Source organism: Cydia pomonella, chromosome 18, assembly GCF_033807575.1.
Source record: "Cydia pomonella isolate Wapato2018A chromosome 18, ilCydPomo1, whole genome shotgun sequence".
Taxonomy (NCBI): Eukaryota; Metazoa; Arthropoda; class Insecta; order Lepidoptera; family Tortricidae; genus Cydia; species Cydia pomonella.
Genome location: NC_084720.1, coordinates 13,583,230 through 13,603,136, shown reverse-complemented (window position 1 = coordinate 13,603,136; position 19,907 = coordinate 13,583,230). Strand labels below are relative to the sequence as shown.

Sequence of the window (19,907 nt, the reverse complement as noted above, 5' to 3'; positions counted from 1 at the left end):
TTAGGTCGCTATCGATGAAATAGTGACATAAGAAAATACCGTTATGTAATTCACTATTATTTTATTTTATTGAACTGAATTATTATTCAATGTTTATATAATTATTGTTAGGATGAGTAATTGGCTATATATAGTCCATGTAAGGGCTACTCTACACGATGGCGCAGCGTAAGCCAGTCTAAGGGACGCAGCTATGCGGTGGCATAAGATAACAATATCACTTATTCCCTCTAACACATAAATGCGTCCCTTGTTCTAGCCTGCGCTGGGCCATCGTGTAGAGGAGCCATAAGATTTCAATTAGAGACACAATAAGAATACCTTTATCAAAGTGATTTGCAAATAGATACGTAATTTAAAGCAACTAACCCCCATTAGTATTATTTACTACACGGATGAGTCACATTTATTATTATGACTAGCTTCTGTCCGTTCGTCTACGTGGGATGATGATGATGATGATTATTGAGAACTATTGTATGCCTTTCCTCGGGCTTCGAAATACAAAATTTGATCTTAATATTCTAAATCCACCTACCGCGAACCACGTTCGACGTGTTGCCTCAGCTCTAGGGGTCACAAAACCGCTAGTATTTTTGAAAACCGGTTTTTCGGTTTTTGTTAGATTACAAAACCGGGTTTTCCGGTTTTTCGGTGATTTTTCGGTTTTACATATAAAAAGTGAAAAAAACTGCATTTTATGAATTTAAACTTTAATATTCAGTCATTTAACAATGGATATAAAACCTTTTTTATATCTTATAATTATTAGGAACAAAAATTAAAAACAAAATAACTAAAATAATAACCTCCATGCACTTCTGGAACGCAAAATTTACTACAAATAGTTATCATAATAAGACAAAACGCAAAACATCGTATATTCCTTTTACGAAAGTAAATACTTATTAAATACACTTAACATTTGAGATCAATATTAATTGTTTTCATAGGTTAAGTTACTAAATTGGAGATCAGTGAAAAAAATAATGTAATTATGATCCCTCTTCTCGCCTTCTTTCAGCCAGGCAATTAAGAATAAATCATTATAATAACCCACATATAGAGATATTCGTTGCAGGGATAAGTTCACATTTGTTTGCACACATATAATTTTAAATTTTTCATATTTTGCATTTACCTTGTGGTTCGTACAATAAAAAGTTCGACTGCTAGTATTAGACTATTGCTAATAACTTTACTAATTGGTAGGCTAAATCAACTATCAAGGCAAGCGATTATTTTTGGTTTTTCTTTACGAATTGATAATGCGATCTTAGGATAGAGAGAATGTCTAATGTATCATCACTATACGTAGGGTATGGCAATTAGCTAATTTTTATTAATTAAATTATATATTCTACACCGTGTTTTTTTTGATTTGCGTTAATTTCAAGGGTGCATTCCTGAGCTTAAATTAAATAACTTTCTCGAAGACACCGGTATTTTAATTAACTCCATTTCGGAGATAATCAATATTTTATTTTTATCTTATAAAGCTCTTACGAGTGTGTACACTTACCTTAGGGCCCGTTCACATATTGATTAGTGTTTAGTACGGGTTAATACATTTGCTACTAAACGTAAGTACTATCTCGGACGATCGATGTTCGAAATGACATTGACATGTCACAGTTTTCAATTGTTTGATTGAGATAAATGTATTGCCCGTGCAACAACAACGCTATACGCAACATTTAATTACTTTTTATAACAAAAAAAATACAAAAAATTTTTTTTTTTGGAAAATTTACTACGTTAAGTATGTAGTTTCCTTAAATGGACTTACCAATACCCCGAAGTTAATGAAATTAAATAAAAACACGGTGTATATTTACTGATAAACTAAAAAGTAGAAATTACAAATAGAAGAAGAAGTTATAAGTAGTAATAAACTGATAATCAAAGTAATACTTACAACTATCAAGTATTTAAGTGTAAAACCGAAAAACTTGAAAAACCGGTTTTTTCAAATTTGAAAGCCGGTTTTCTCAATCGACGAAAAACCCGGTTTTTCCGGTTTTTTCGGTTTCGGTGAAACCGGTTTTGTGACCCCTACTCAGCTCTGTCGCACTTGTAAATTCATACGTAAGTGTAGGCCCCAGCGGTGTAAGGTGAATAGGTAACAGACAAACAGACAGAGTTACGTAGGGATTCAGAAATGTCTTGCTATCGATATCGATAAATGCTTGAATCGATATTTAATCAACCACTAACATTGGTGTCATTGGTGTGTTTTTGCTACCGAAAAACCGGGCGAGTTTTAAAACGAAAGCATTACTATCTACCATTGTATGGCAGCGTTACATTTGCTCATAATCAACTGAGTAAGTAATGCCTATTTCATAAATACATATGTTAATAATTAATTTGGCACTATTTTCTTAAAAAATACCGCGTCGATGGCCAAATAAATAATAAAAATAAATAAAATTTCTTAATACTCAGGCCAATTCGAAGGTACAGTCGACGTTAAAAGATATGTTTACACTTTTGCACCTTCTTTCTTTGTGATTAGGCGAAACATGTAAACGTATATTTATCTACTTGTCGACTGTAATGATTGAATTAAGATTTCGTATACTTAACTATAATTGCGTACTTTTCATGTATGGGCCCCAACTCAACTATAATATTCATTTCGATACGCTGTAGTCAACTATAAAAAATTCCAATCACGTGCCGCCGCGCTCCTATAGAAAAGTCTAAACAGGCAACAAGTAGTCGCGCGTTTATGTTTTTTGTACTACATTTTTGTCTACTGAGATACCAATTTTTAGTAATTATTTAGGTTTTATACTAAAAAAAACCGGCCAAGAGCATGTCGGGCCACGCTCAGTGCAGGATTCCGTAGTTACTCTTCCGCCACAATAAGCTAAACTGGAGCTTAAAGTATAGTAAATTGTTAACCAAGGGATGAAACGGTACCTTTCACTCGAATTAAACAAATAGGCAAATTTGCATAATCAGTATGAAGGATTTAAAACTTTTAAAAACTCAAAAACAGCTAAATTGATCATGCCCGCTATAGTTCTTATTTAATGTCTATCTTAAGCTCTACTTCCACGATTTTTTTCATATTTTTTGGACCTATGGTTCAAAAGTTAGAGGGGGGGACACATTTTTTTTTCTTTCGGAGCGATCATCTCCGAATATATTCACTTTATCAAAAAATGTTTTTTGAAAACCCCTATTAGTTTTGAAAGACCTTTCCAACGATACCCTACACTCTAGGGTTGAAGCGAAAAAAAAAATTCACCCCCACTTTACGTGTAGGGGAGGTACCCTAAAAAAAATTTTTTTTTAGATTTTATTGTACGACATTATTGGCTTTATTGATTTATATATCCATGCCGAATTTCAGCTTTCTAGCACTAACGACCACGGAGCAAAGCCTCGGACAGACAGACAGACAGACGGACATGGCGAAACTATAAGGGTTCCTAGTTGACTACGGAACCCTAAAAAGTATTATTTGAGATGACTCGTACATAAAAATTGTATACAATAATGATAAAATCAAGCTTTTCAATCTCGTACATAACTAAGCAACTCAGTAACCTTCGTAGCCTAAACACGGTACTCGATTGAATAGCTCTCTATTATATCACGATTGTCTAAAATACTATTAACGTCAACTGTACTTCTGACATTAGACTAATTTTTGACTTAAGTATATTATTTAGTTACCTATAACGCGTCTCGCCCGTACATCGTAAAAACACCAGCGAAATGCGTGATATTTGAATGACATCATTTCAAATTGGCCTGATAAGTACTTAACTTTAAAATTGCAACGGCTAAATATGTAGAATGATTATCCTCATGACGCGTATATGTGGTTGGCATTTAGAGCGTAGGACCTTGGGCCCTATAGGTACTTACATGTCATTTGAAAGCAACAAGCTAACATGCCAATTCGAACGTACACTGACAACGAATGATATTTTGACTGTAACTCTGTAAATTTGAGAGTTTAATTTAAAAATTTAATATCTGTTAGTAGGTAAGTATGTCTAAACCAAGTCACATAGTCGCAGCATCACAACTAAAATGGCGTTTTTCACTAAGTTATAACAGTACCCCTAGTGTAACTTTGATCGACATCATAACGTGACGAACGCGTTTGCGTTAAGTCTCATTTTGTATAGGATTTTGAGGTTCCAAAACGTCCCGCTTGGCGCGCTCTTTCGAAATCCAATACAAAATGAGACTAAACGCAAACGCGTACGTCACGTTTGGAAATCGAATTTATTTACACTAGGGGTACAGAAACATAATTTCACAAAAATGGTCATTATCTCTAAAACAAGATCGATTTCAGGAAACTTTGTAAGACATTATAGTCTCTAAATGCGGTCAAAAATACACTTTTAAAATCTGTCGGGTTTAAGTGGCCCACGGTGCATATTTTTGTATTAACAGTAAACGGAAAACAATGCACTTGAGCTCAAAATAGGCTGAAGTGAAATAATATTGATTTAACTACAATACTTCATCTATTACAATGTAAATAATGATAAAATATAGATAGATTCAGATCAAGCTAAGTTGGCAGCAATTTTGATAGCCCAACCTCTGCAAGTGTTAATAATAATTTCATAGAAGTTTGACGTTTAAAATAACGCACTATCTGGGCTTTTTTTGTATACTACGTCGGTGGCAAACAAGCACACGGCCCGCCCGACGGCAAGCAGTCCACGCAGCCTATGCACGCCTGCAACTCCATAGGAGCTACATGCGCGCTGCCGACCCCAACACCCCTCCCGCCCTCGTTGAGCTCTGGCAACCTTACTCACCGGTAGGAACACAACACTATGAGTAGGGTCTAGTATTATTTGGCTGAGGGTTTTCTGTAAGGTTGGGCTCTGCTCTAGATCTGGAATGACATCCGCTGTGCTGTGCCCTACCACACAAAGCAAGATGACATTCACAATGCCCATACCTCTCTTGTGGACGTAGTTTAAGGACGTACCCGGGTCTGAAATCGCTGCCAACTTATCTTGGTGGAACTCTGAGGCCAATTAATCCATCATACAAAAAAAGTTGAATTTAGAATTTATGGTAAAGGAAACAATATCTTCTTGTTTGAAATCTAATAAAATAAATGAAATGCCACTCTGTTCCAATGGATAATGGTATTAAATTACAATGAAGTTATTAGTACTACTGGTAGAACCGTGGGCCTTACGAGGGTAAATGTTATGGTGGTTATGTATCCCATAAGTCCACGTACCGTACGGCTGAACTGAAACAGTCACTAGAAATACTAGCACCTTGTCATTGGGGTTCCGGATCAAAAAGGTGTCACAACGCTAAATATCTCGAGAACCACTTAAGCTATATTTGAAATTTGGAACCCAGACATATTGAAAGTATTTGTTTTTAAATTAACAATGGAAAGCGCCCAATATGGAGAGGGGGAAAAATTTCAAAGTCTAGTGACTAGGTCAAGTGGGGTATCATTTGAAAAAGCTCAATGTACAGTCAGATGCAGAGAGACGTGCATACAATCAGTCTATGCAGGAGGGGGGGGTCACCTCTCTTTGCAGCTGACTGTACATTCCAAAACATTTTTTCTTTTGTTTCAAATGTGAACAAAATACTTTTTATTTAACTGACAAAAAACATTTCCAAATTCAGTTTGCAATTTAACCAACTTTACTTATGTTTATTACACTTTACATTAAAGACACCTTTTTCAAATAAAATAATAATTTTTGAAATCGGGTCACATGATAGAGAATTATCGTCGAAAAACCAACATAGAGTCAAACCAAGATAAGTTGGCACCCATTTTGATAGCCCAGACGGTGCACGGGTTACTTGAAACGTTAAACTTCTATGAAATTATGACGTTTACTTGACACTTGCACCGTCTGGGCTATCAAAATCGCTGCCAACTTGTTTTGGTCCGACTCTACGTGCATTACGTAGCGCAAATTATTTAGACAATTTGCCGATAGATAGCGCTGTACACAATTATACTTAGTATATAAAGTACTTCTGATAGTTCTGATCAAAAGTTAATAAAAAAAAAGTTAAAAGTTAGTTAAAGTTTATAGTTATATGAGATAATTCAAAGTTTGTACGGAGCCCCCGGCGCGCGAGTAAAATGAACTCGCACTTGACCGGTTTTTTTAAAGCTGATATAGCCAAGCTGCCAAGTTATATTATAAGTTACTATGACAAAGTACTAACGTGTACAGACCTGAGATCGATTATTCTAGCAGCAACACACTTGTATGATCAATTCTAGGCCTTAATCTCATAGAAATACGGTTTAGGAAAGATCAGTTAACAATGGTATGTTCATCACCGTCATAATCTCTTGTATCTCAGATATCAACAATTGAAGATCCTATAACTACAAGAGCAGTTCAAAGTCATCAGAGTTCGTCAACATCAATATTGTCCTAAGGGCGATGTCATATAGGCCACAATTTATTATATTTAGATGCCTCAGGTACATGTTATACTTGTATTTACACAGTTTTTCACGTATGTATACCACAGTGACATCTATGATACACGATTTTTGTACACAAAAATCGTGTATCATAGATGCCACAATACATTGTGGCATAGATGTCACTGTTGTAATTAGGTAAATTAATTATAATTAGGTTTACCTAACTACTACTACTACTACTACTAGTTCTACTAGTCATTATTCATTAAGTATTTATACTTAATGAATAATGACTAGTAGAACTTCTTTTCATTAGACATGTAATTCACTGGTACCGCGTAGACTATTTAATTCTAGTCATTAATTGGTTATAAAACGAAGATATTCTTTAGAATGAAACGAGTACTAAACCAGTCACTTCTTGTTACTAATTAGTTAGGTAACAAATTATGTCGAAAACCTCCTTTTTTCTTGAATTAAAAAGTCATATAATTTTTTTGCCAAATTCGCTCGAGTTAATCGATTCTCATACTGGGTGTGGCCTGTAATACGAGCAAATAATTAAAAAATTACTCCTCAAACAGTGACTCTTGTTCAATAACTTTTAAAAATTATAAAGTCTTTAGACTTCCTATTTCAATATTATTTTCAATGTACGCCATTATCATTGTAATTGACGTTGTTTATCACGCCTTAACAAAATTCGCTATACATTGTGTCTTAGAATAAACTTTAAATTGTACCAAAAAAAAAAACATTATTTTTAACAGTCACTGAACAAATGTTGGTCAGTTTGAGGAGTACAGCCTACAGCTTAATTTTTTGCTCGTGTTACAGGCCGCACTCGGTATATGCCAATAGTTATTTACTATTTAAAAAATATTTACTTATTATTTATTTCCGGTTAGCAGGAAATGACGAGGCGACCTAAAGCGTTGTTTATAAAAAGATACTGAACCAAATTATTTTGCTCCATAAAATAACTGTATAAAACGATCATGATAATTAAAACTTTCGAATGATTGACTCTCAATGTATAAAGGTAGATCATGAAACTCGATATACGGTAAATTAAGTACCTATTAAGTGTAGATTGTATTATATACTCACCCAAAAAGAAAGGCTCCTATACATATATGTGACTTTGACAAAAATACCTACCTGTTTTATCATGTCAATTTACGCAGTACAAACAGACAAGACTAAGTGTTCATCATTTGCATTAAAAAAAAATATTCTATAATTACGTTGCTTTATCATGCTTACGTAGGTAAAGCTGAAAAACGTGCAGGTATGCAGAAAATAAAGGAAACTCCTATTTATGAAATGAAATGAAAACATTTATTTCGGACAAAAACATCCATATTATGTTAGTAATGACTTACGGCTAAGTGTGTTAGTAAAAAGTATAATTGCAGTTTGGATTGGCATGCAGCGACATCCAGTGAATAAGGATAGGGCTGTCCATCCTCTCAGCAATCACTTTCAGGAGAGTGTTGGTACTGCCCCGAACACGTTCGCCCAGGGACGCTGTCCGCTTCCGCATCACGGCTTGGAAACCGTCGGTTCTCCATGCGGCGAACATCCCTGACGCACTGCAGCGCCAGGGCAGCCCCAACAACCCCCTGAAGGCGTTATTGTACTGGACGCGCAGAGCACTGTAGGCTTTTTTAGTGTAGTCACTCCACAGGTTGCACGTGTATAGGGTTTGACAATACGTTTTAAACAAGGTAATTTTCACCTCCTTAGAACAGCGTGCAAACCTGCGAGAGAGCATGTTACACCTTACCGACAGTGCTCTGCGCTCCCTTTCTATGTCAGCATCATCTTTAAGAGTGTCAGTAACCCAGTGACCCAAGTATTTAAATCTAGTTACTGTTTGAAGAGAAGAACCACTGAGCATTATTGGCGGAATGGGATATGTTTTAGCGCCAGACTTGAACAGTAATACCTCACTCTTTTGCACATTATATTTTAGTCCATGGGCCACCGCATATCTGTCACATATATCAAGCAGAATCCTAAGTCCACTGATTGAGGGGCTCAGCAGTACCATGTCGTCTGCGTAGCTTATGTTGTTGACGAAACAACCATCAACCGAACATCCGACACCCGCACTGCTGAGCTCCTCAATCAAGCCGTTAATATATATGTTAAACAAAGTGGGCGAAGTTAACCCCCCCTGTCTAACCCCACACTCCATTTTATAGACATCAGAATATGCCCCCGTCCATCGAACTACGTTTGATTGGCTGTCATACCAGTATCTTAGAATATTTATGACTTCATCTGGTAAACTTGAGCTCACGCATAACTTATTCCACAACACTTGGTATGACACCCGATCAAATGCCTTCGACAAGTCCAAAAAGCATGCGTAGACTGGCGTGTTCCTCTCAGTATAATACCGAACAGTGTGCTTAAGACATAGAACCGCTGACTCCGTGGATAGTCCCGGTCGGAAGCCAAACTGGGCGTCATGCAGGTTAATATGTTTGTTCATATACATGTTAAGCACACTGTCCAGTACCTTAGCCAAGATAGTAGCCAGCGAGATTGGCCGGTAATTGGACCTGTCGGAGGCATCACCTGTCTTATTTTTTATGATGGGCACGACTATCGTCTTCATGAGGTCATTCGGTAAGTAGTTGTGGCGTAAGCAAAATGTATAAAACATGGCAAGGACTCTCGGCAGATGTACGCCTGCATATTGCAGATGCTCAATGCTGAGGCCGTCGTGCCCTGGCGACTTACCTCTCGTCATCTGTCGGATCACCTTAGACACTTCTGCTGGCGTAATTCTGATCGGGGTGTCACCAGGCGCGCGACTCCCATCATCAAGCATCTGCCCACTCCCGGCAACTGGCAGCGGTTGTACTTTGAAGTGATTCATGAAAAGGTTGGCTACATCCCTAGGCTCACTAATACCCTCAACACTGGCTGGCGGACTCACTCGAGGAGTTACCTTATTAGTGGATTTCCAGAACTGTACGAAGTTTTTTGACTTGTGGTGTGATGCAATTATATCCATTCTAATTTGGTCTTTGTTGTTTTGACAAAACTTCAGTTTGGCTTTAAATTCTTTCCTGGTACTGCACATTTTCTCATATAAACTACCTGACTTAGGCTTCCCATGTGTACACCATTCCTGAAAACAAAGCCTCGCCTTCAAGTGAGCCCCCCGGACATGTTTGTTCCAGCCGGTCACATAACCTCGTCCCCTAGGCCGCTCTCTGCCACAGCTACCAATAGACGCCTCAGCAAGTGCCCCCGTAATAGAATTATACAGCTTATCAATGATTTTCCTATGACAATTGTTATTACATAATTTATCACAGCATGCCTCCAATTCTCTAGGAAAATCAATGTGTTTCAACTTGTTATTACATATCTTTACATATTCCTTTATTTGTGATATTTCCCTGTCCCCCCAAATTACCCCCTTTAATAAATTATTTACTTGGCTGGATTAACATTACTGAAATGGATTATTAAAATCACTTACCATATAATGGGCCAACCATAATGATGTACAGTCCAAGAATCAGAAATATCTCCAAACGTCCTCCAGATGCCCTCGGTTTAAATGCCACCATCAATGTGTTCACGACAAGCCCCAATACTTCAGTTATTGCCTTTTTAAACTTGTTGTCATTATCACAACCTTCACCTCTATCATCTTCTGGAGAGACAACGTCCTCAAGTTTTAAAACACCATACAAAAAGGATCCACTGTGAAGCACTAGGAGTAGTGAAAATATGCCATAATATCCCAGAATTCTTAATAACACTCCACTTAGCACGGTCCCTACAGGAGTCCCTAAGCTAATACATATCGACACAAGCCCTAGACGAAAAGTTCTACTCTCCACAGACGTCCTGTCTGCCATGAAACTGTACATGCCCATAAATATGATTATATAACTTCCAGTTAACGCTGCGGGAAGTGCTTCGATAAGCACCGTCGCCGTAAGAGATACTTCATGAAAGTAATAAGTTGCCAAAAGCAGCCCGCTGTTAGCAATGATCTCTCCGATCATGGGAAATAATATACAAATCTTTCTTTTCTTGTTTTTATCACTCCACGCTCCAACAAAAAGCACCATCACTGCAGGAATGGCAGTCTGAAGCGGGAATTTCCAAGCAACCACATGAGCCACTAACGTCTCAATATTTTTAATCTGTTCATCCAATCCCGTGACGTTCCGTTGCCTGATCCTGTCACAAATTTCAGTCCCATAATTTAAGTTGACTCTGCAAGATTTTTCCAAATGCATATTCTGTACGGCGAATGATGAGAGCGCTGTACAGAGCATGTAAGTAAATAAACATGGTTCGACTGTGACTTCTCTCCAGAAATTCTTAATATCCTTCAGTATTCCTTTGGATTTCTCGGTCCATGTCCGTCTTAGGTTTCCCGTGAGCACTGTTTTAGAGTTGGTAAGTTCGCCCCAGCGCATGTCGCCCATGTCGCCGGCCGTGTGGCATTCGAATTGGAAGTAAAAGTGAGAGTCGTTTAATATTAGGTTCACACACTTGATGTACGGATAGCGCGCCGCCGCGCGTATGACTACGCCGCGTTAATCCGTGTACTTTTGAACTGTCGTTTCCGAAAAACCCGAGTTGTAAATGTCAGATTGAGTCGCGGTTACGAAAGAGCGTCGCGGGCGCTGCTGCATCCCTGACTCCGATAATGCGGTGTCTTACTGCTTATTTATTCACTACGTTACTCATCGACTTAATTTTTTTCTAGATAACGCTACGCGTAACTGCAATTATTTAAACGCGCAAAACCATATTGTTTCTTTGTTTCTTTTGCAATCTTTATTTCACTTTCATTTGATGTTATAATGTTTTAAATAAATATTATAGGACAAATTACACAGCTTGACCTAGTCCCAAAGCAAGCTCTATAATGCTTGTGTTGTAGGTACTACAATAGTTACAATACAATACAAATCCTCTGTACTGTACAACTTCAAAATAACATTTACAAAGAAACACACATACTTAATACATAAAAACAGAGGTAACAACAGGCGATCTTATCACAATACTACTTCTTGTACTATCTCAATCTTGAGGCCTTTTTTAAAGGACTTCATCAGTGATTCGAATCCTGAGTTTTTGACTTTCGCTTGATAAAATAAAATCACGAACATAGGTCTAAAATGCACTTTAAAAATGTATAACAAATTTTGCACAAAAGCTAAAAATATGAAAATCGCTTCTAAATATCGGCAATATCATGTTTGAGGGAACTCAGCGATTACTATTTTATTATTAAAACACACAAAAAATTTAATTTCGTGATATTCGCGGTCCCGAGCACGCACATCCATCTCGCTCACGCTTAGTCGCTTACGCTCAGTGAGAGGGAAAGAAGAACACGAAACTGCTGGGCCTTAACAGAGTTCGAACCCGGAACCTACTAGGCAAGTCTTGTAGGCAAGGTGACTCACTGTCGAATAAGGGTTATAATATTTTTTGCTGTTACTACAGCAACAGTATCTTGCCGTGAGATAGACTACCCGTCTTTTTTTTAACAGTATTAAATAGAGAGGAATGGATGGCCGATCTAGCGGATGAGATGCTGAACGCTTCTGTGGTAAGCCTACCGAGATTGCAAATATAAGTTTTAGTTTTTAATTGAAGTAGTACAAAATAAAATATACCAAGCGTCATGTTTACAGAAGCCGCGGGGTAGGTTTATCTTATAAGATTTTAATCGGTATTTAATGAAGCCATCAACTTGCCCAATTTATAGAGGGCGAGGCGAGGTATAGGAGGCGATATGCTCCATTAGTTAAATACATATTAGTGACAATTGTTTAAACTCTTTAGCTAAGTGTCATTACCAACGATTTGCTATCGCATTTACTTTTTTAAACATACTCATTTCGTTTGGAAACTTTGTATCTATTAGGTTATTTAACACGGTTGTAAGAAATATTACGGTCGGAGTTACGTCATATTTACTGTTTTAACCGAGTTCTACATAATATTTCTTAATGTTAAAAGGACGCAAGCCTTTATACTCATACTCATTTATTTATAATATTCATTACATATAATACGTAACAATTTGATTTTAGATTAGAGATCTTACAGTTTATATTTACAGATTAGATTAATCAATACAGTTTCGGGTAGTTTGTGATTTTTAGGGTTCCGTACCCAAAGGGTCAAACGGGACCCTATTACTGAGACTTCGCTGTCCGTCCGCCCGTCCGTCCGTTCGTCCGTCTGTCACCAGGCTGTATCTCATGAACCGTGATAGCTAGACAGTTGAAATTTTCACAGATGAGTGCACATGATGTATTTCTGTTGCCGCTATAACATCAAATACTAAAAACAGAATAAAATAAACAGTTTTTTTTTGCCGTTTTTATAAATAATGGTACGGAATCCTTCGTGCGCGAGACCGACTCGCACTTGCCCGGTTTTATTCTTGCAAATACGCAAGAAAAATCAAAAATTATTCTTTATTGCACAATATATGCAGGTACAAATGGAGGACTTAATGCCATATAGCATTCTCTACCAGTATTAGGTACCTAAATTGGATAGTAATAATACTAATAATTTAATATATTTTAATACATATATAATAATCAGGCCTATTTCCCGAAGAGACCACGGATTTCCACTTGCTAAGAGCCTGATATACCTCGGACGCTTCCTTTACTAATAATAATTTAAATACTTAAAAATTAATAGTAATAATTTAATACTTTAAAAATATTACTATACTTTTTAACCTTCATAGTGCATATATAGTTGTATGTGTGTTTGTGTTTAATAGTCTCCATTTTTAGCTCTTTGCACTACCTGTTGACTTTTGTATGAGTTCTACATTTCCTGCTACCTAAAGGTTGTCTGGAAGAGATCACTTTTTAGCGATAAGACCGCCTGTTGTTACCTGTTTCTATTTTCCTTTAAAATTTATTTGTAATATGTATAATTGTTGGCGCAATAAATAATATTTATCTACTTACTTATTATTAATTTCTACATATTTGTAAAAAATAACGTGAAACCCACTTAAAAATTGAACAAGAAACTTAACATAAGTAATTAAAAATTGTTCTTTGTTACACATTTGTGATTTCACAAGTGTTTCTATAACATTGTCAATATCATTCACCTCAACTCATACTATATAAACAAGTTGAACAACACATACAGGCCCATTAGAACGTACACTCAGAAAGATATTTGAATCATATTATTTAGGATCTTATTGTAGGTACTTCTGGCCCGCGCCTATACATGTACGGACAAGTAACTACAAAATGCACGATAACTAAATAAGATGATTCAAATATCTTTTTGATGTCAGTGTACATTCGAATTGGCGAGATACATGCATATTCTGAATGTACTAAAAGGTTATGAATTTGATCTGGATTATGGATATGACGTGTTAGTGTCAAAAGTAACGTTTCTTCAACCAAAATCACTTTTAACACTTACAGATCATATCCCTAACCTTTTTTGTTGAATCTCCTATACGCAGACAACATCATCCATATCGCCAGAACTCCTCAAGAACTTCAAAATCCTCTGTCTGTGGGGAAATGCCATAGAAGAAGCGGGGCTCAGGGTTAGCGGTACAAAAACAGAACACCTCGAATGCACCTTCAGCAACAATACAAAAAAGCGGCCAAGTGCGAGTCGGACTCGCCCATGAAGGGTTCCGTACCATTTATAACGTATTAAAAAAAAACTACTTACTAGATCTCGATCAAACCAATTTTCAGTGGAAGTTTGCATGGTAATGTATATCATATTTTTTTTTTAGATTTTTCATTCTGTTATTTTAGAAGTAACAGGGGGGGGGGGGACACACATTTTACCACTTTGGAAGTGTCTCTCGCGCAAACTATTCAGTTTAGAAAAAAATTATATTAGAAACCTAAATATCATTTTTGAAGACCTCTCCATAGATACCCCACACGTATGGGTTTGACGTAAAGAATTTTTTTTTTTAATTTTATGACGTATTAAAAAAAACTACTTCCTAGATCTCGTTCAAAACCAATTTTCGGTGGAAGTTTGCATGGTAATGTACATCATATATTTTTTTAGGTTTATCATTCTCTTATTTTAGAAGTTAGAGGGCGGGACCAGACCCGACAACCATACTCCGAAAAATTAGGAGCGGCCCACCTGATGGGATCGAGCAAAGACGAAGAAGCAGATAAAAAAAAATTAAAAAATATTCTGGACATTTTGAGGCTGTTAACCTACGGTATAGTCGGCTAAAATTGCAAACCTCGTAACTCAATCTCAAGGAAGTTAGAATTTGCAACCTTAGGCGACAGTACTTAAAGTTGCAAACCTCTTAGCTCCTTTGGAGAAGATAAGAGGTTTTCAAATTTAGCCGACGGTAAATGCCATTGACCTTTATTTTGTGAGTTCAAAAAGGCTATAATTTAAATTATTTATTTTATGAATATCGTTAATGCATGTAGCTCGTAAAAAAAACTGTATTCTTAAATATATTTGATCCTTTCTTCCTCAATGTGATACTACGTAAGGGCTCCTCTACATGATGGCCCAGCGTAGGCCAGCCTAAGGGACGCAGCTATGCGGTGGAAGGAGATAGCAATGTCACTTGCTCCCTCTAACGCATAAATGCGTCCCTTGGACTGGCCGACGCTGAGCCATCGTGTAGAGGAGCCATAACACAGCACTAGCTTTGATACGAGTACAGTCAGCAGTAGGGGTAAGCAGGCGAAGTATTGAAAATAAGAACACAACTTTAATGTTTAAGGCAGGGCTTCCCAAACTTTTTTTACTGTGACGCCCTAGGGAAATTGCCAGTTTTTCCCCGGGGCCCTCTGATCAAAAAATATCTACCATTGTCTAGTAGTTCTAACTTAGAAAAACTAAAAATAACTTTTATGTTTTTTATACACATACATGAACTGCAAAACTGTATTGTAAAATCCCCATACAGTATCGATGCAAATCAATAATTTCTGATGTCTAATTATTACAAAGTAAGAAATAACCAAAACATAAGAATGGGAATTAAAAGAGATAATTATTAATTTTACTTTGTTGAATAGCTACTAATGAGAAGGGTGTGGTAAGCATGGCTTCTCAAAACAATAAAATTGGCTCATTGCTCAAGTTTGGAAATGGCTTGTAAAATCTCTACATTTACTCGTATATTCGATCTGTAGGTAACTACTTGTTCTTTATGCAACTGCAGAAAAACCTGTTTCGCACAAGTACGATGTCGCAAATGGGAGCAGAACCCTCAATGCTGCAGTGCTGATGGCACAATATTCGTGAGAAACTGAGCTCCAAAATTCAAGCATTCGAGCAGTTGGCCTTTGTTGTATTGGAGCTTAAGGCTGGAGTCACAGGACAGTTCTATCAATTTATGTGGATCGCCTCACGACGCCCGTTGGGATAATGCCGCGACGCTCCAGGGAGTCGCGACGAACAGTTAGGGAAGCCTTGGTTTAAGGAATAAGAGTTTTTGTATTTTGCCTCACCCACTTAACTTGCTGCTGACTGTACATCTCATAGCGATTGACAGGCCAATTTGACCGTACGTGATATTAGAATTAAATCAGAATGATGTCATTTAGTTATTGTGCGTCTCGCGACAGAGTACATGTACGAACAAAATGTAGGGTAACTGAATGACATCATTTAAATGTCATTCTGATGGCAGTGTACGTTCGAATTGGCCGTTTATGTTAAGCCTGTTATTTAAGGATGGCTAAAACGGCGTAATACTACAGTTTTTTTTTAAAGAGACTAACTGGCCCCAGTGTATATACTCGTTGACATATTGATTAATCTTCCCGTCTACCTCGTCCCCGTTCGTTCAAACGTTCGTCTACGTTTTGTGTTATTAGTCATCACCCGAGTCTTTGTACGATTCATTTGAAGTCCAACTTGAAGGCTTGCGTAGCTCAGATCTTGGAGCATTTGCTGAAGTTCTGTGGCAGAGCGCAGGTTAAAAAGGCTGTTTTTTTTACAGAAAATAGAAATAGTACATTGTGCAATAAGGCATATTTTAATATTTATTTGGGCACAAACAGTACAATAATTCTTACAAATAGTAATAGTAATTAATATTTTAACCAATGAAGTTACCACTATAACTACTAGCTTATATACAAAAAAAACAGAACGGAATAACAACTATATGTATAGAACAAGCATTTGTTGGCATTTAAAAAAATAAAAGAGAATAATGGAAAAAAAATTAAATACTCTAAACATTTTTCATAGCACTCAAAACTTCATACTTAAACATAATTAACGGAATATTAAGCATATCAATGTGTGAGAAAAGATTATTATTACACTTGCACGCTTTATCAATGAAGAAATTCGCTTTATATTTTTGGCGTGAAAGAGTTTGTGATGTCGTGTGTTCAAACGAAGAGTTCTAAAAGTAATTTTATTTATTAAATAAGGGGAGTTAATATGATTTGTTAAAAATGTATATAAAAGATTGATCCTTTAATGTGCGCCGACCTTCGAGCGAAACCAAGTTTCCGAAGTTGGGCGGTTGGTTCGACTTGAAGGCTTTATATTTTAAATGTTTAATAGTTTTTTCTGGATTACCTCATTACCTGTTGCTATAACATTTATAGCTAGGGTTCCAAACGATTGATCCGTATTCGAGAATCGGCCTGACTAAAGAGTTAAACAACGTCCGCAAAGTATCAGCCTCCTTGAACTCTTTAGTGGTTCTTAAAATAAAGCCCAGTAGCCTGTATGTTTTATGACCAAAATTGTTAACGAGAATCAATACGCGGAGGAAAACTTATAACCAGACTTATTGTTAGATTATACGGTTCAATAGTTTTCGAACCATAATAAATGGTAAGTAAGTACAACTAAAAATTAAATCTAAAATAGCGTTGCTATTCTCCATATCTCTTTAAACTAACCACGTGATGATAAATCTTATCATCCTTTTATTCATTCAATTACTTTAGTACTTATTTGCAAAATTGTGAAGAATGTTTGTTGAAGATAAGAGATTTTTCATTCATTGTGTTTGCAGTGATAACCGAGCATTCAACTTGTGTCAGAGTAGATTTATACAGAGTAGTCTATCTTCAAGCAAAGATACTACTTATATCACTGAAGAATACGACTTGTGATCCCTGCCATAGAGAAATAAGAAGTAAGCAAGGTGCTCACTTCATACGTCAATTTTGGTACCAAAACGCTTATTATTATAGTCGCTAGCACCGAGTAGCAGAATTATTATTACCGCTATTTGGTATGAAGATATTTAAATAGTTTGAGGCCCGTGGAAGGACGCACGCAGATGAAGTCGCGAGCAAAAGCTAATTCCTAATAAGACACTCTCATACTTGATAGCCTAAACTCGCATGCGCTTGGTAAGCGTTGAGAATACACCATAGGTACTTTTTACTTTACAATGTCTCACCTTGGACGTCCGCCACTACGTTTCCTATGACGGGTGATTATCAAGTGATGCTTTCTATAGAAAACGTAGCATCGGACGCCCCGGCCGGTTTAACGTGAGTCATTCTTTACCCGAGCCGGCTAGTAACGTAATTTCTACCCATCTGGCCGACGCTCGGGAGACGCTAGTGTGTGGTGGCCCTTAGCCGTTAGCGCGTGCGGTTCGCGCAGCCCTTCCACAAAGTGTTTCTTAGGGGATTACACCACAAAATGATTTTATACTTTTTAGGGTTCCGTATCCAAAGGTTAAAACGGGACCCTATTACTAAGACTCCGCTGTCAGTCCCTCTGTCTGTCTGTCCGTTTGTCACAAGGCTGTATCTCATGAACCACGATAGACAGTTGAAATTTTCACAGATGATATATTTCTGTTGCCGCTATTACAACAAATACTAAAAAGTACGGAACTCTCGGTGGGCGAGTCCGACTTGCACTTGTCCGGTTTTTTGAGCCACTTCACGCCAGTTGGGTACTGCAACGGACCCTTTTTGGTCTTTATCTATCCAGTGGTATTTGAGCAGTGGACTGTCTTAAGTCCTTGTACTGTGGTGTTAGAGTAATAACAGTAAAGACGCTCCACGGCATTTCAGAGAGATAGCAGAGGCAAATTAACTTTTTAGATTACTTATACAACTTTTAAGTGAGGAAAAACAAATTTTACGACAATGCGATTGTCATAAAAACTTCGATAGGTCTCATTAGGTAATGAGAAAAGACCGTTATTACTTATTAACTAGAGGCAAAAATGGTAAAAGGCGCAGGTAAATAGTACATTGTCTATTAAGGGCGTTAAACAAGAATGTTCGAACAAGTACCAAGTTTAAGCACGAAGCCGAATGCGAGGGCTCAATTAACACGAGTTCGTAATTCTTGGACCGCCCGTGACACACACAATGTTTTTCACCACACTTGTGAGAACTAAATTATTAGCGAAATAATTCTTAAATACAGTGACATTTAAAACATTTGTCCGCTCTATTGCTATTTTTGACAGGTTAAGCATTTAAGACACAGACCTATCCGGCTTGCAGCCACGATTGAAAATTATTTTAAACGGCTATTAAATTAATGAAATTAAATATATATTTATACACAAAAAAATTGTCAAAAACATTATGCCCAATACGCCCATTGGCGTATAAAAATCTATTACGTCTGTGGGTATAATAAAGTTCATTCTATCTTAGAATGGTGGCATACAATAACACCGTTTACGAGCAAGTGTGATGAAAAAGTTAATAGTTTAAAATATAGTACCTATTTAAGGTAGATGAATTTGAAAATATTCCCTTTTTGGTCCTTAAACTACGTCCAAAAGAGAGGTATGGGCACTGTGAATGTCATCTCGCTTTGTGTAATAGGGCACAGCACAGCGGATGTCATTCCAGATCTAGAGCAGAGCCCAACTGGGGAAGTACCTCCACCTTACTGAAAACCTGAAATAACACTAGACCCTACTCATAGTGTTGTGTTCCTGCCGGTAAATAAGGTTGCCAGAGCTCTACGAAGGTGCAGTGTCAGGTTCGGCAACGCGTATTGTTACATATACGCGTTGCCGAACCCCTCCGAAGTTGCAGGCGTACATAGTCTACGGAGATTGCTTACCATCAGGCGGGCCGTATGTGTTTTTACCACCGACATAGTATCAAAAAGAACGCGCTAAGTTAACGAACATATTTATTTCAACCTTTGGTGATTGCTACAAAACTATTCAAGGCGTTTTTACTTTAAGGTCTAAAATAATATGCATAACTATAATAAAAATAAAGATGTGACAATATATTAATTATATTTCTCGTAAACATAAAAACAGTTAACTAGGTACTTATTAATTAACATTTGTTCAGGCACTAATTTACAAAGGTATTAGAAAAAAAAACATCAAACTAATAGAAGTAAAATAACGACCATTTCTCCAAACAAACGTAGACTACGTCTTCTGGATAATGACTATTATTATCTCTTCATTAATATTTCATTTTAATTGAAGTTTTTTACAGTATGGATATAAAAGTAAAAT

At 36.9% G+C, this 19,907-nt stretch overlaps 1 protein-coding gene across 1 annotated transcript in view; it reads right to left on the bottom strand.

Annotated features, from left to right (window-relative positions):
- Positions 1 to 12,745, bottom strand: part of LOC133527484 (uncharacterized) — a 29,713-nt gene extending 16,968 nt beyond the window's left edge. The window contains exon 1 of the mRNA XM_061864507.1: positions 9,918 to 12,745. Coding sequence (XP_061720491.1) covers positions 9,918 to 10,881 — 964 coding nt within the window. The 5' untranslated portion in view covers positions 10,882 to 12,745. The remainder of the gene's footprint in view (positions 1 to 9,917) is intronic.
- Between the last annotated feature and the right edge of the window lie 7,162 nt (positions 12,746 to 19,907).